The sequence below is a fragment of the Homalodisca vitripennis genome, chromosome 6 (genome assembly GCF_021130785.1).
Source record: "Homalodisca vitripennis isolate AUS2020 chromosome 6, UT_GWSS_2.1, whole genome shotgun sequence".
NCBI lineage: Eukaryota > Metazoa > Arthropoda > Insecta > Hemiptera > Cicadellidae > Homalodisca > Homalodisca vitripennis.
In genome coordinates this window covers 157471321-157486349 of record NC_060212.1, presented here as the reverse complement: position 1 = coordinate 157486349, position 15029 = coordinate 157471321, and the positions used below count along the sequence as shown (strand labels likewise).

The window sequence follows — 15029 nt, the reverse complement described above, 5'->3', positions numbered from 1 at the left end:
GGGTGGGGGGGGGGGGGGGTGGGGGGGGGGGGGGGTGAATGCGGTCGCAAGAGTAAAAATATTACCCGAGAGTCCTTGAGGTAATTACGAGTACATTATACTGATCTGTGTTACCCGCCAGAACACGATATAGTTGGGCCGACCGCCGCTAGGTAGCAGCTCGCTCCGCTGGCAGCACATCACAACACACTACGCGAGTATCGCTGTCGCTGTCGGTGCTCAGCGTCTTGTTGATGCGACTGTCACCGAGGAGTGCCCTTATCATTGCATCGTTTGACACTTATCACTCTCACCCATCTCACCGAGCTCGGTACAGTAGCAGAGTATAGAGACGGTTACGGTTTACAGGTGACTAGTGACATCACCGTGTAGTGTTGATCCGTGTTGAGGTTATGTTCGGTGAGATCAACAATGCGGTGTTGTCAGTGATTGTTGAGTGAGTGGTACAAGGTCAAGAATGGATAACCCCGTGTCTGCGGTCCGGGTCCCCGTGGTGGTTCCTCCACCGCCCCCTCGTGCCGCCCCGTCCGCAGCCCCCGCCATGGAGACCGTCACCCACGTCCTCACTTACGGTAAGTCCAGGGTAAGACGCGGTTCACTGTAGGAACACACCAAAACATTGGCCCGGGTCCAAATGTCTGTAACAATTGCCAACTCCAAACGTTTGTCAGTTAACCGGGGACGCTGCTATTTATGTGTCCGTTGTCAAGTTATGGTAAAGTAGCGTAGCGAAGCATCACAAACAGATAGGTTTGTTTCTACGGCAACTTATTCAACTATTGTTGCAGAATCTCGCACGTGATTGCTGCTTTTCGATGAGGAAAACGTGTGCAATGTGAATTGTGCAAGATTGATGCTTATAAAGCACGCGAGCTTTTCATAAGCATGTCTGTTACAATATGAACAAATTGTAATAATATACGTGTGTGTATGGGATATCCCTCCAAAAGAGTTTATCCTCGTTTATCCTACTCTCCAGTAAACGATCTCTTAAGCAGATCAATAAAGCAGAATAGTTTATAGTTGGCTCATTGTTGCCAGTATGTTTCTGAATCATTACAATATTGTAAACTATAGCCTATTACATGTTATGATTCTTCAGCGTAACAATTTTGTGAGCATTTATATGATAACGGGAAAATCTACATAGTCAATTGAATATACTAATAATACGACGTAGCCAAAGAATAACATTTATATACACATACAAGTACTCCAATCTGAAGGAGTCTTAAAATAATATTGAAAATTATTCTGCAAACTGGGCTTGATATCATGGGTTTCATCCGCCTAAAAAGTAAAGACATATTTCACTTAATTTTCATTTTGTCTAGTAACATTTAACATCATATGTAGGTAACATGTAACATAGAAAACTATTTATGAATGGCCAAATTGGAGAGGTACTTGTCGAGATTACAAATGGTCCTTTGTCAACGTCCTGTCCTGCCAGCAGTAGTAATGATTCATTGTCGGTGAAATGTTGTGGTACAATTGAAATCAAGATTAAGTGCCTTAAATGTTCTGTATCACAAAACAAAAATGTGAGCATAAAGCTGGAGACTATTACATGTCATCCTCCTTAGTGCATGTGATACGAAATATGAATGTAATTTGAAAATTATAGTCAATTGTTAATTTTTACGATGGTAATCGTGCAAGAGAGAACATTATGATGTAGCAGCTCTAATTCAACCACGACCACTTAAAGTTGGAATATTATTGTCATTATGTAATTTTAAATTTATTTTGAGAATTACACAGATTGAGATAATTTCTAACAAAATTGGATTTATATAACGCTTTAAATTATCTATCAGCTAGTTATCTTACAGCTGTTGAAGATAAGACTGGACACCGTGCACTTTTCACCCTGATACCCAAAGAGTTAAGATGAAACACGGTAAAATACTTTTATCGTCAATGAACACCAGGGATAAAACTAACGGAACCCTTAAATTGTACTTTGTTGTACTATAGATAGAGTCTATCAGTGTTTAAACGCTAGCTAGTGTGATAGAAGCTTTAGCAGTGTTTAAAGAATATGACAGTTATTTAATAATTTTTGTTTGGAAACTTTATTTTATCCGTTAACCAATAAAAACGTCTAGACAATATTTCAGATTTGCGAACTAAATGACAGTGAGATTTTTTCTTAGTTCCATTTCTTAGTTCGGTTTCGAATGCGTACCCTCTTGCATCAATAAGTTTCTGCGTTATCATATTTATCCCACTAATTATATTCATTATAGACATTTCCTGTTGATTTACTCTTCCCACCTCTTCTTATTAATAGCAGGATTTTATGAACTGTTGTCCTGGGGAGGAAGCGTATTTGTTATACTCTGTTATATTCAGTCGGACTTGAAACTAACCCATTCTGGGAATCTTTACTTCTATAGATTGCATATTTAATCAAATAATTTAATTACAATCTCGATATTTAAAACATAAACCAGTTAAAAGGAACCATTACCATTATTATTTTAGAAGCTCTTTTACGTACATTTTGCAAGCAATTAGGAAAGAGCACGCCTGCTAACTTCAAAACCGATCTCTACTCCAAACAATATGGACCCTAAAATGACTCCATTTCACAGATAAAGGGCTGGGAACATTTCTCTACACGACTTCTGACCTGTTCCTGCTTTTAGTTTGACCTGAACCTTATCTACGAACAACTATTTTCAGTCGACTAGGCGAAGGACTAACAGGTAGGTCACATGTCATGTACTACGAGCACAGGTCACACCCACCGAGACGTCTTTAGACCTCCACTCCCAAGGTTTGTTGACGTGAACTCCTCTCCGAACAAACAGTTTAAACCTCTTCCATCCGAAACGAAACTCAAGGATATTAAGTCGAGGTTGGGATAATTAATTCATTGTACCAAACAGATCTTTGTTTTAATTCCTCTTCAAACAGTTCTCCGATTCTGTCCCACCTGCTTCGCATAATGTCTTTCGACGTTTATATTATGTAATTAACGACAACTGTGCTTGTACTTCAGTCAGTCCAATCATACAACATTTGCTAGTGAAAAGTTCAGAGTTGCCAGTTATGACGCTTACGTGAATAATAACGACTTCCTCTAGAAGGTGGAAAAGAAAGATGTAACACGGTTAATAGATTAACTGCAAATTCATGTAAAACTAATTAGCTACTGCTGTCCCTCTTCAACATGTGTGCAGTTGTAATTAGTACATAGATAAATAAATAAATACTGGAAAATCTGTATTTATTTATCAGTGATAGTAAATTGATAGACAAAAAGTGCTTACTGGTGTATGAACCCGGATATATCTACTGATGGGAGAAAGTGTGTGTTTGTGTTTGCCTATCAGTCTGGCTGTGACAGCTATGTAGGTCACATTGTGAACAATTTCCTTCTTCGAATTTGAAGCAGATAGTTCTTCCTTAATTAAATTGGAATAAGTGGCGGAATCTGATTAACTCTTTTCTTGGCAGTATGTAGTGAGAGTATGAGATTATGCTGAGATTACAGAGCGAGGATGATGTATGTAAATAGATACATGCTAAGTAAAGCTTACCAGTTATTGTACTAGCTAGTTCGAGATCAGAGGGTTCTGAAAATTTGTAATTACGTTTGTATTGTGTGTTAAAAGAATAAAAATAAAAAGACATAAATTCAAACTCTTTAAGCGATCCTGTCGTAAATAGTTCTTGAATTAAATTCGAAATAATTGAACTAATAAAACATTACATTGTAGTGGAAACTGTGGTACTTGAGGGTATTGGTCTAAATTTGAAACAGAAACAGCTTTTGTAGATGTGGAATATTAATATAATTATATTCAAACATCTGCTTCTATTCTGTTGCATAGACTAACAGAAAATAAGAGCATACTACATATCTTCTTAGCACATTTATTTTTTGTTTTTATTTATTAACTTTGACTTAACTGTTACAGTACATACTCAAGGGTATTAACTTTGAGTAGTGGTTCGTAGGAGTGATTGCCTCTTTTTATTGTTAGAACATGACCTTAAATTTTATCGCAATTTTAATACATTATTTTGTTTAACTAAATATTAATAAATAGTACGTTAAAGTCACATTAGTACTTCTTGCTAGACAATGTTTTTTGTGTGCCTATTGTCATCATTGTTCAATTCCTCCTTTACTAAAAGGTACGTACAATTGTTCATTCCTAAATACTGAATTTCCCAAGTAGATATTACTTGATCTTTATTTATCATCATTTCCAAGGTTAATCGTAATGGTAATTTAGTTCTGACGAAGGAAAACACATTTTGTTGTTTTATTAATTTTATTCTTGGATGCAATACTGCTTTGCCTTTGTTTTTGCTAGTAATTAGTTCCACGTTTGATGATTTATCACACAGCTTTACATATAAATAGTCTAACTCCATTTATCAGACCAGAATATAAATCCCTACTTATGATTAACATAACTATAGCTCCAATTTTTATATTCTAATTGTGTTGGGATTGCAGATAGTGTCATTGAGTTTAAATATTGCAGTGATATGTTTAACTTTTCCGTTTCATCATCAGATATTATGGAATGTGTACTTAAGTAAGACTTTTATTCTCCAGGAATTATGTTATATAAGACCTAGAGTGGAGTTTTTCACTGTAGCCATCGAGTGAGCAGATAACTTTGTCGCTAGTAGTTTTCACAAATAAACTCTTGTGAATCTTAATCACATATTTACCTAAGTCATTATTTAGTTTTCCAATGCCTAATTAATTGTATTAATCATTTAGCAAATTCTTTTCATCGTTCCTTGCACGCATATTTTTGCAAGGTTGTAGTATTTAAATAGCAGGCCAAATGTTACTTTCTTTCAATAGACAATTTAACTACTTGAACTTTTCCTTAACGTGGGACTATGGGCAATTATAGTCTAAAGTCTCCACAAAAAACTATGATTTCCCGCCAAATTGGGCTCTGCACTGTAGTTTCATCATGCAATAAACGAGCAACACAATAAACCATTGCATCTACTGGAACTATTCAAGCTTCATCAATTACAACGATTGGCAATTTTCTTAGTATATTTGCTCTGTTATAAATATGTTTTATGGATGATGGAACGTGAAGTCCAAATAATCTCTATTCAGCGTTAGACAGCTCTCTGAAAGGAGTGGCACTTTTCCATTCCACACTGCAGCTAACGCATTCAATTTATTTATTATAATGTTAAAATAATACAATTACTCGTACAATGTTTATTATGCAAAAATAATCCAGAAGATTCAAAGAAAAAAATTGTATAATTATGGTTCTTAATATTGTACTTTTTATAAGAACTCAGGTCTATTGAACTAAAAAGAACACTAAAATCAATAGACAATAATATACGCAGGTTTCACATAATCTTCTACTCGCTCCAGCTCGTGTATTGAAAACTGAGTATTAATAACACCACTGTAGTTATGCAAACACAAGACTAAAATTCAGACTGTCTATTCAGCAATGCATTTCTCGGTGGGCTGGTCAATTGTTGTCATATCTGGCATTTTTCCCACTGTCCTTGGCACTCAAGTTTTACAATGAATCTTGTAAAGCTACCTTATTTTCATCACAGCAACATCATTGGACTAATTCGCTTCCGGAATTAAATATATAGATCGTAACAATGAAATATATTACTTTTAATATAACATATGATTCATGTTTAACCTTAAGAAAAAAGATTGGTAAACAGTTATCGTTGCAATAAATGAAACATAACAGTGAAGTTTTGGAGTTGATGCCAAAAGAAGCATTCTTTTGTTTAAAAAATAAACAATGTGGAATGAGAACTATACGTTGTAGTAGCAATTAATTCTGAACATGCTGTTGATGAGAAGATCTAAAAGGGACAAACATATTCTCTCACTGCTGACCACGCCACTGATTAAAAATAATACAGTGAAAAGAGCAACCAAGTAATTCATCATGGAAGAACAGCAAGTTTTAACCACTCGTGTAATTCTTTCATGGATTGTCATGTGCTGAGTGACCACTTTAGCGGGTTCCATTTGAACGTTTCTTCTCAAAATAAAGTCTTTATGAAGAAATTTACAGTACACAAATTACGTGTATCATTTATACATTGGAGAGAAAGCAGAAGGCATAGTTTTCTTGTCATGAAATATGAAAGTCAATTACCATTAATAAAGTTTTGAGCTTAGGAAACTCTACACAAAAATTAAACTTAATTATTTTGAGATGCCAGAGTTGTTGAGACTCTCTGTGGTTATTTGGATACTGCTCTATCATGAACGGAAATTCAGATTTTTTTGTGTAACCGGTTCAGAGAGCAATTTCCCAATGTCTTGGCCAACACTGAAATGTATTCCAGATGGAGATTTATGTTGTCTCTGCTTCACAAGAATGGAGGAGGGGATACCACAATAAACTCATCCTGATATTATATATAGCCTGAGCACCAATGCCGCGCTTGGCGGGTCCTCGCTTATGGCAGAGATAACCAGAGGAAGGTAATTACTTTACTTACTGGACATGGCCACTTGAGGAGTCATTTGACAAAGTTAGGTTTCTATAACGTTAAACCCTTATGTCGTCTTTGCCGTCAGGAAACTTTAACTGCTGAGCACATCATCTTTGACTGTGTGGCGCTAGCATCTAAGACAAGGAGATTGCTGGAATCACAATCTTTGAAGGATTCCAAACCAACCAGAATGGGACCCACTATTCTTCAACTCGTGGAAGAAACCAATTTAGGACTCCAATTGGTACAATGAGTCGTAAGACTAACATGCCCCAGTCTGAGGGCTATCCATACTTTTAATGAATTAAATGGTTAAATAAAACCGAAAGTTTTCTCTAATCTACACTCGCTATCTAAGACCTGTCAATGGGTAATAAAATGTGACCTGATCTATGTTTCGTACTTTTTTAAATACTAGGATACACTTGAGGAGACACTTAAAGATCGCCCCTTACATAAAACCGGTATGAATCTGAAGAAAGCCTTAACCTCTATCCGCTAGACAACATACATAAACAAGAAAAGATTAGTCTAAATGGGTGAATTTAAACCACTCTTGTAGTTGTTGAATAAAAGAATAGCCGTCACAATAGTATTGACGGTAACTCTAACAACGACAAACAACCCAAGAGAAGTGTGAATATCCAGTTACTTGCCACTGAAGAGGTTATATTTTAATAACTGATGTTCGCCAAAAAATTATTATTATAATGAATGGAAATAAATAGAATATTTAGAGATGATTTTAAAAGGAAAGTTTCCTTTATTCATCAATATTTATCAATAGATTACTTAAGGGGAGGCGGAATCCCTATCTCTGTAATGCTAAAATAAGGAACATTTTCTCAAAAACTACTAAGCCTATTGTTTTGAAATTGTTTTCAGTTATTCATATGCCTTTTATACATAGACTGAGTTTTTTTTAAGTAGTTATATAAAAAAATAAGTATGTTATAATTTTTTTCCCCTTGACACCTAAAATATTCAGATTTTTTTTAAGATTTAATTTTTTTTTTACCAAATTAGTTAACTTAAGGCCACAAAAAAAACGCAGGGTGTGTACAACTATTACATACATATTGTGTAAAAATTTGAACTCTCTATCTTCAGTATTTCCAGAGAAAATGTACCTTATGTCAAAAAATATCGATTTTCGGAAAACGGCTAAAAACTAAAACTGTGCATTTATTTACTTACATTAGTACATTCCACTCTTATATGCAGGGTTTTCATCTTCCACCTCTTCAAGCCTTCTCTTCAGAATCCTCTCTTTTCTTCTTGCCAGCCTCAAGAAGTCTGAAATGGCTTTTTCAGCTCTTCGGATGCGTTCTGAGTCTAGAGATTTCATCGCGTTTATTAATCGGACACCAGGTTCAAGTCCCATTGAGTGTAGAACTCTGCATTTGGTAACCTGCCCATCATTGTAACTGGCCACTGCCTCATATACACCAAGTTCCAGGGTTTTAATAGTCACAAAAGTGTTTTTAGGAACCCTTGACCATATCACGCTATTAACACTCTCGTTCACATTTTGAGTTGTTCCGTGTAAACACTTTTTCAGCAAGTCTCGATGGACCAACGCCTTAAAAGTTGGTTTGATTGCATTCATTATAGGCTCTGGTAAACTATTTAAATGTAGGCCTACTAGAGGTTTGTTTTCTGCTTTGGCTTTATTGTACTTGCACCATGATTTATTACCCTCTGGGCATAGCAGATGTTGTGGTTTCTCATCTGATGAGCCTATGTGACAAAAAATAGCCAATATGGCCCTTCGCATCCCTTCTAAGTCAGTTTTGTTCTCTTTTATGGCTTTACCATAATAAGACTGGATTTGATCTATTTTACTGTCAGTTAGGCGATTTTTCCCTCCCAAACTTTTACCATCCTCTAGTTTTTTTTCTTTTTCATGTCCGTCTTTAGTGTACGTAGTCTTGCACCCATACGTTTTCATAACATGATTCACACATTCTAATTTTTCTATTTTAGTGTTTCCATAGGCACTATTAGCAACTATACCAGAAAAACTATTGCTATCACCATTACCTAAGTATTTCAAATAATGGGTAGATATACGTATGTATGCAAGCGAAAATATTCTAGTAAAAACTGACCCTGCAACAAAAGTTCAAGGATTTATTTTGTAATGAAATATTTAGATAACCCAGGTGTATTATATATCAATGAACTCGAAAAAATGTATATTTTAATAAAATACAATAAAAAAAGTTTGAAAAAAATTTTTTTTTTTTATTCCGCCTCCCCGGAACAAAATAGATTTTTATCAATTAACAATTCACAAAATAAACCAGGTAACAGAATAACCGTATAATTTCGCATTGTTGTTTGATTTAAGTTTATGAGATACTATGTTAGCAATACATTAAAGTACTGTTAAAATAAGTACGTGTATACTTGTTACCGTCTGAAACAACTAGATTATACAACTCGTGCTACTCAGCTGACTCATCACACTTTGTGTACGCAGTGCTAATTAATATTCAGCATTTTAGCATAATTTAAAACTCTAAATACATCAAAAATAAAATCCTAGGGTCTAATGTAAGCTGAGAATATCTTATAATAATATTCTCATTTTGGTAAGATAGAATCAGAAGGAAAATGTAATTATTGGGTGATATAAAGCACTCAACTTTGATGTGTAAGTATTACATAATACAAAATATAATTATTAAATTCTTTATAGAGTTAGCTGCAACTCATTAAAGTTATGTTGCCAATACCAGTCTTTTGAGACTAACATTTTAGTAACAGTTTATTGCTACTTTCCAAGAAAGTTGTTTCTGTCCACATAAAGGAAATAGTGCAATGCTTTCCACTTTACCTGCTCTATAATAGTTACCTTATCAGCAGTATGAGCTAAATTGGTCTCTGCTCCGATATCATGTTGCGTATGTTACCGTTGTATAAACACACGACGCGGCTAGACAGCAGTAGAGCCTGTACAGTGAAAATTGAAATGTTTGTAGCCGCAAAACACGTTTACAATAACGACTTTTTCCGGAATTTTTTACTTGCCGTCAAATATTTGAATAATAATGGCAAAACCCCATAATCGCTTTTTAAGTATAACGAGAAGTGTATCTAGGCTTCGCAATTTTGCACAAAAACTTATTTCAGAATGTTTTTTCCGTGTAACCCTAGTAGTACCTAAAAAATAAATTTACTTTAAAAATTAAGCAATAATGCGTCCGACAGGATATACTATAGTCTATGGCATTTATTTAAGCGCAGGATCACATTCAACAAACCACCAAGACAGGCAAACAATAAGAACGCAATAATGAAATGCATAGCAACGTGTACCACATCGGGTGCACGGCGAACGTCGTCGTGAACGTGTTAAGGACCAACAGGGTCCCCTTAAAATCATTTCATTGTCCGTCCGACTGTGCATTTATATTTGGTAACTCTTGATGGAAAGGTTCTAGAGACTTGAGACTTAGCATTTAGCTTCTTATTGTTCTAAGGAAGAACTATATTGATTTTGAGGTCAAAAGGTAAAATGGCAGTCTATCCATCTTTGTGATAACTCTTCCGTTTCATTTCGTGCGGACTTCTTTGGACTTCGTTGCTCCGCTGTTTTATTCCTTCTTGTAAGTTATTATATAAAATGTATATTTTGTTGTTATCAATTTATATTACTTATCAAATACAGGGAGATGGTGGTACAACAGACTGCATATATAGCCATATAAAATACAGTGTATAACAATTAAATTATAATAACCCCGCACGTGCGAGTGAACATGGGGAATGATAAAATGTTTAAAAAATGTGTGTGTTGAATAAAATTGAATTGAATTGAAAAAAAAAGATATCCACCAACTTGCTCTCGCTTTGGAGTTTAGACATAGTTTCCGGAACCTAGATAAACGGCTATCGTTTAAAGTTAGTTCAACCACATAAATTTGCTATCGATATGGTAGATTTAAACGTGGAAGTACGAATAATTTAGCCCATGAAATTCATTAGTCTTGGGGAATAATGTAAGACAACAAATCGTATGGCAAGGGTTATATTATAGGAATGTGACAGTATCTCTAAGATTGTAAAGTATCTGAATGGACACTTCGACTCTCACCTATGAGTATAATCAATCGATCCTCTGCATGATAAAATTGATACGAAATAAATCGAATAGTCGAGGTTTCAGTCAAGGACCCAAACATCCCTGAAGCTCAAGATCTTAGAGCCTACAGAAAATTGTCTTAAAGAATCCGATTTAGAATATTAAGATACACAGAAACAACGACATGCCACTTCGTGGCGTATAAACTGGCGAAACCCCTTATCAAAAAATCAGATTCTGAACAGGTAGGCTATGAGCGGGAAATTGAAAGCACCATTCGATGTCGAACTATGAATCAATCTATACAGGATGTAACAAAACTCTCTACACGAACTTTAGAATATTGTTGGATCGACCAAGAGGAGCCAAAAGCTACATGCAAACCCACGGTATGTTTCTTTTCATTCACCGTCTGTCTGGTTATATATGTTTGCGTTTTTAGTTAAAAATCACAGTTTTAAAATTAATTAACGTACTTTTCTTAAACTTTAGTAAACCTTTGATATGGATGAGATTATTAAAATAAGTTTAGTTGGATTTGCAATTCAATTTCAAACCGGTGGTAATTTAAAACGTTTAAACAAAAATACCTCCCATGTCCATGAAATAATACCTTAAGTGTTCGTAGATTTTTTTGTTACATGTTTGTATATATTTTTCTAAATGCATCCATCCAAGTACCTTTATATCCAGGCTATCTCTACAGCAGCAGCTAGTCTGTAGGTATCCGTTAACTAAATAACACTGTTTGGAAACGAGGACGGAGCCAACAGTGAAAGTTTTTTATAACGAATGCGTGTGAACCAATACTGTATTGTTTAACAGTAATACAAACACGCTAAACATAGCGCAGACCGCAGTAGTGTGTTTCTGTTTAGAGGGCGGTTTACACGTGAAGCAGCGCGTAGTTTGTTTATTTAATAAACCAACTCGCAGCGCGAGACCTACATGTTGTGTGATGTGTTGATCCTACTACTGGATCCTACTGTCTTCAAATCTTTTTCTCTTTAGGTATTTCTCTGGTAAGATGATATACTGATAAGGCACCGATTGCGATTGGTTTAGTATTAAACAAATATAAACCATTTTCAATTCCAACTCTTTAAGACAACTTGAAGACAGGAAAAGTATTTTGATTATTCCACGACAAATTTTACATCTTTTAGAGAACCTTGTATTAAGGTACAAAACAAAATGGCTGAACAAAATAAGTTGTAAATGTTATTGTAAATATATGAAAGATGAATGGAGAGAATGAGTATGTTTTAAATATATATTTAAGCTTACTTAAGTATGCCACTTAAATTACATGATTACGTGAAAAGTAATATCTTTATTAAATCAATTTGTTTTTTTATTCCTCGAAATTATATTTTACGTATATATTGTAAAATTATAATTCTCCTTCTTCAGGAATTTTATATACACGTAGTTACAAAAAACTTTAAAAATTTGCTTTAAATTCCTATAACTCCTTACAGAGCGATAAAAAAGTTAACTTCAGGTTGGTGTATATTAGCCTGTAGAACCTACACTGGGTACAGCAAAAATCGAGGTGTCCCTTAAATCTGGACAGCTCAATGCTTGTCCATAACCCACACAGCAGTACCCGTAAATATGTCGAGATAATGTGGTAAAAAGGGCTGGTCAGTTGGTCTCATCGACAGCTGAGAATGATTGTTGTAGTGGGTGGGGTTCCCTTAATGATAAAGTGTTTTAAGGGCTAGATATGAGGGAGAATGGCAACTACCCGCATTAGCTGGAGGAGGCTGGACCAGAAGTAGCTTTCTTTCCTTATACTTTTCTCCTTATACTTCTTCGGAGACGTTTAACGTAAAAAAGCGATTACGGGGTTTTGCCATTATTATTAAAAAATTCGACGACAAGTAATAAAGACCGGAAAAAAGCCTTAAGGTTACATGTCTGATGTAGTACCCGTTATCCTCAACATGGGATCTCAACAGGAGGTGGCCCCTCTCCTCAATCTTACCCATCTTGAGTATCCTGTCACTTACGGGAGCAGTTTTTTTTTTCGTTTCAGGTCTAAGTACTAAAAGCCTTATTGTACAATAAGGTTTTCCTCATCTTCTTGTCCTAAGTAAACAGAAAACAAACACAAAATATATTTTTCTCTTTTGATCTTGAGGGTAAATTAAAGAGGTCTAGCACTGAATTAATAAAGAAATAACAAAAATGAGTTCTTCCGACTCTGATGGAAGAAGCAGATAGATTTTGTGGGAACTTAAATAGCATTAATTTACCCTCATGGGATCATTCTTTATTCTTTACTCTTTATTTACATGTGCTCAATATCTCGAATACCATTCCAGATGCAAAAAAAGTTTTTATATCAAAAAGTTTAGGATGTGTTATAAGAATTCCATAACATTTTAGTTTTTCTCCAGGTTTACAAATGGCGGATTTTTTGGATGTTGTTACAGTTTGAACGGCTGCCATAATGGGGTGAAATGGTGTACCAAAGTGGCCAATAAACTTAGTCGAGATATTTATAAGATCAATTTTGTGCCAAGCATGAATTTGTTTCAGCAACACAATCGCCAGTTTTTGGTGACAGAAAAACTCTTATGGGATATACATGAATCTAGGGAAACCGTTCAAAACATGAAATAACTGCATTTTACTAAATATTTAGGAAATGTTATAAGAATTCCAGAACATTTTAATTTTTTCTCCATGTTCACAAATCACGGAGTTTTGAGTGTTACAGATTGAACGACCGCCGTAATGGATGAAATGGTGTACCAAAGTGGCCAATAAACTTAGTCGAGATATTTATAAGATCAATTTTGTGCCAAGCTTGAATTTGTTTCAGCAACACAATCGTCGCCAGTTTTGGTGATATAAAAACTTTTATGGGATTTGCATGTAATATATCTAGGAAAAAGTTAGAGATATAAAATAATTGGCTTTTACAAAACTTTTTGGAAATGTTATAAGCATTCCAGAATACGTTTTTCCCTCTAGGTGCAAAAATAACGAAGTTGTGTTTTTTTAAAGTATGAATGGCCGTCATGTTGGAACGAAATGGCGTAACGAGGTCGCCAACGACCTTAGAAGAAGAAATATTTAAAAGATTAATTTTTTAAAGTTTGAACGTGTGCTTTTTTAGAGACGGTTATCGTTTTCCACAAGCCGCATTATTTAGCATAATTATAACATTTTGGGGGTGGTTTTGTTTTCTGGGAGTCATCTTTATTGAAGTTGTGTAGTGGTCCACCACTTCATTAATAAATAATTAATAAAAAAATTAATAAATAATTAACAAAAAAATTAATACATTTTTATTAAGTGGTACCATCAGGACAATTGCAATACCAAAGGTTGTGTATACAAAATCTACCTAATATGGTTCCATCTTAAATATTCGTAAACAATAAATTGAAGCAGTTCGCTTGAAAACATTAAGGACAGTATCAGTTATACAGGGTGTCCCGTAACTCTCTGCACAAAGGTATACCACGTTATTGCTCAGCTCAAGTCAAACATATTTCACCATATGAACATGAATTTCTGATGCTTAGTTTCCCATCAGTCTGTATGTATGTGTTTGTATTAAAAATTAATATCTCAAAAACCAATAATTTGAAATTATACCAAATCTGGCTCAAATATTTGTGATAAAAAAGGCCAATTATTGAAAAAATACCAATTAATTATCTTTAGTATTTTCAAAATGAGAGTTGCTGTTTATTTAGTTCGTGTATTGTTGGCTATTCGCTGAAAATCTGAATGGAGGTCACATGTCTTGTCACAGTAAATTTGCTCTAAATCAGTTATTTATTATTCTTTTAAAAATAATGTTGGTGTCATAGATTTGTGACAATATTTTCTAAAAGCGGTTATTCATGTAATTCTTGTGAAACACTGCTGGTTTGTAGTATATTCAAACTTAAAAATTTTAATGGTTACCAATTATGAAAATACGTAAGATAATTTCATGATAATATTTTCGGTAATTGGCCTTGTATCATAAACATTTCAACCAAACTTGTTATATAATTGAACTGATTAGTTTTTAAGAAATTATTTTTTTATAAAAAGAAATACAGAGAGACAGATGGGAAACTAAGCATCAGAGACCTATGTCTATGAACATATTGTAAAAGATGTTTGTCTTGACCTGAGTGGTATGCCTTTGTCCAGAAAGTTACGGGACACCCTATATATATATCACCCAATACATGATTATTACCAGTAAAACAGTGTTTACATAAATGTAGATAACCCTTGTTCCTTACCAATTTCTCTGGACCGTGGAAATTCTATTTACTCTGAAACGTGTTCTATTTTCTGGTGATATAACAATTGCAACTCCAATTAAATTTACGTAATTCAAGAACTATTTAAATTACTGCTTTCTGCTAACTTTTTCCATTTACCTTTGTGTCAGATAAGTTTGCTTGGTTATTGTGCAACAAATTCACCTTTAATG

General features: G+C 34.5%; 1 protein-coding gene across 1 annotated transcript in view; it reads left to right on the top strand.

The window, feature by feature from the left end:
* Window positions 1–200: 200 nt before the first annotated feature.
* LOC124365061 (ribosomal protein S6 kinase alpha-5-like) overlaps window positions 201–15029 on the top strand; it is a 299623-nt gene continuing 284794 nt past the window's right edge. Inside the window, exon 1 of the mRNA XM_046820979.1 lies at window positions 201–572. Within this exon, the coding sequence (XP_046676935.1) occupies window positions 458–572 (115 nt within the window). The 5' untranslated portion in view covers window positions 201–457. The remainder of the gene's footprint in view (window positions 573–15029) is intronic.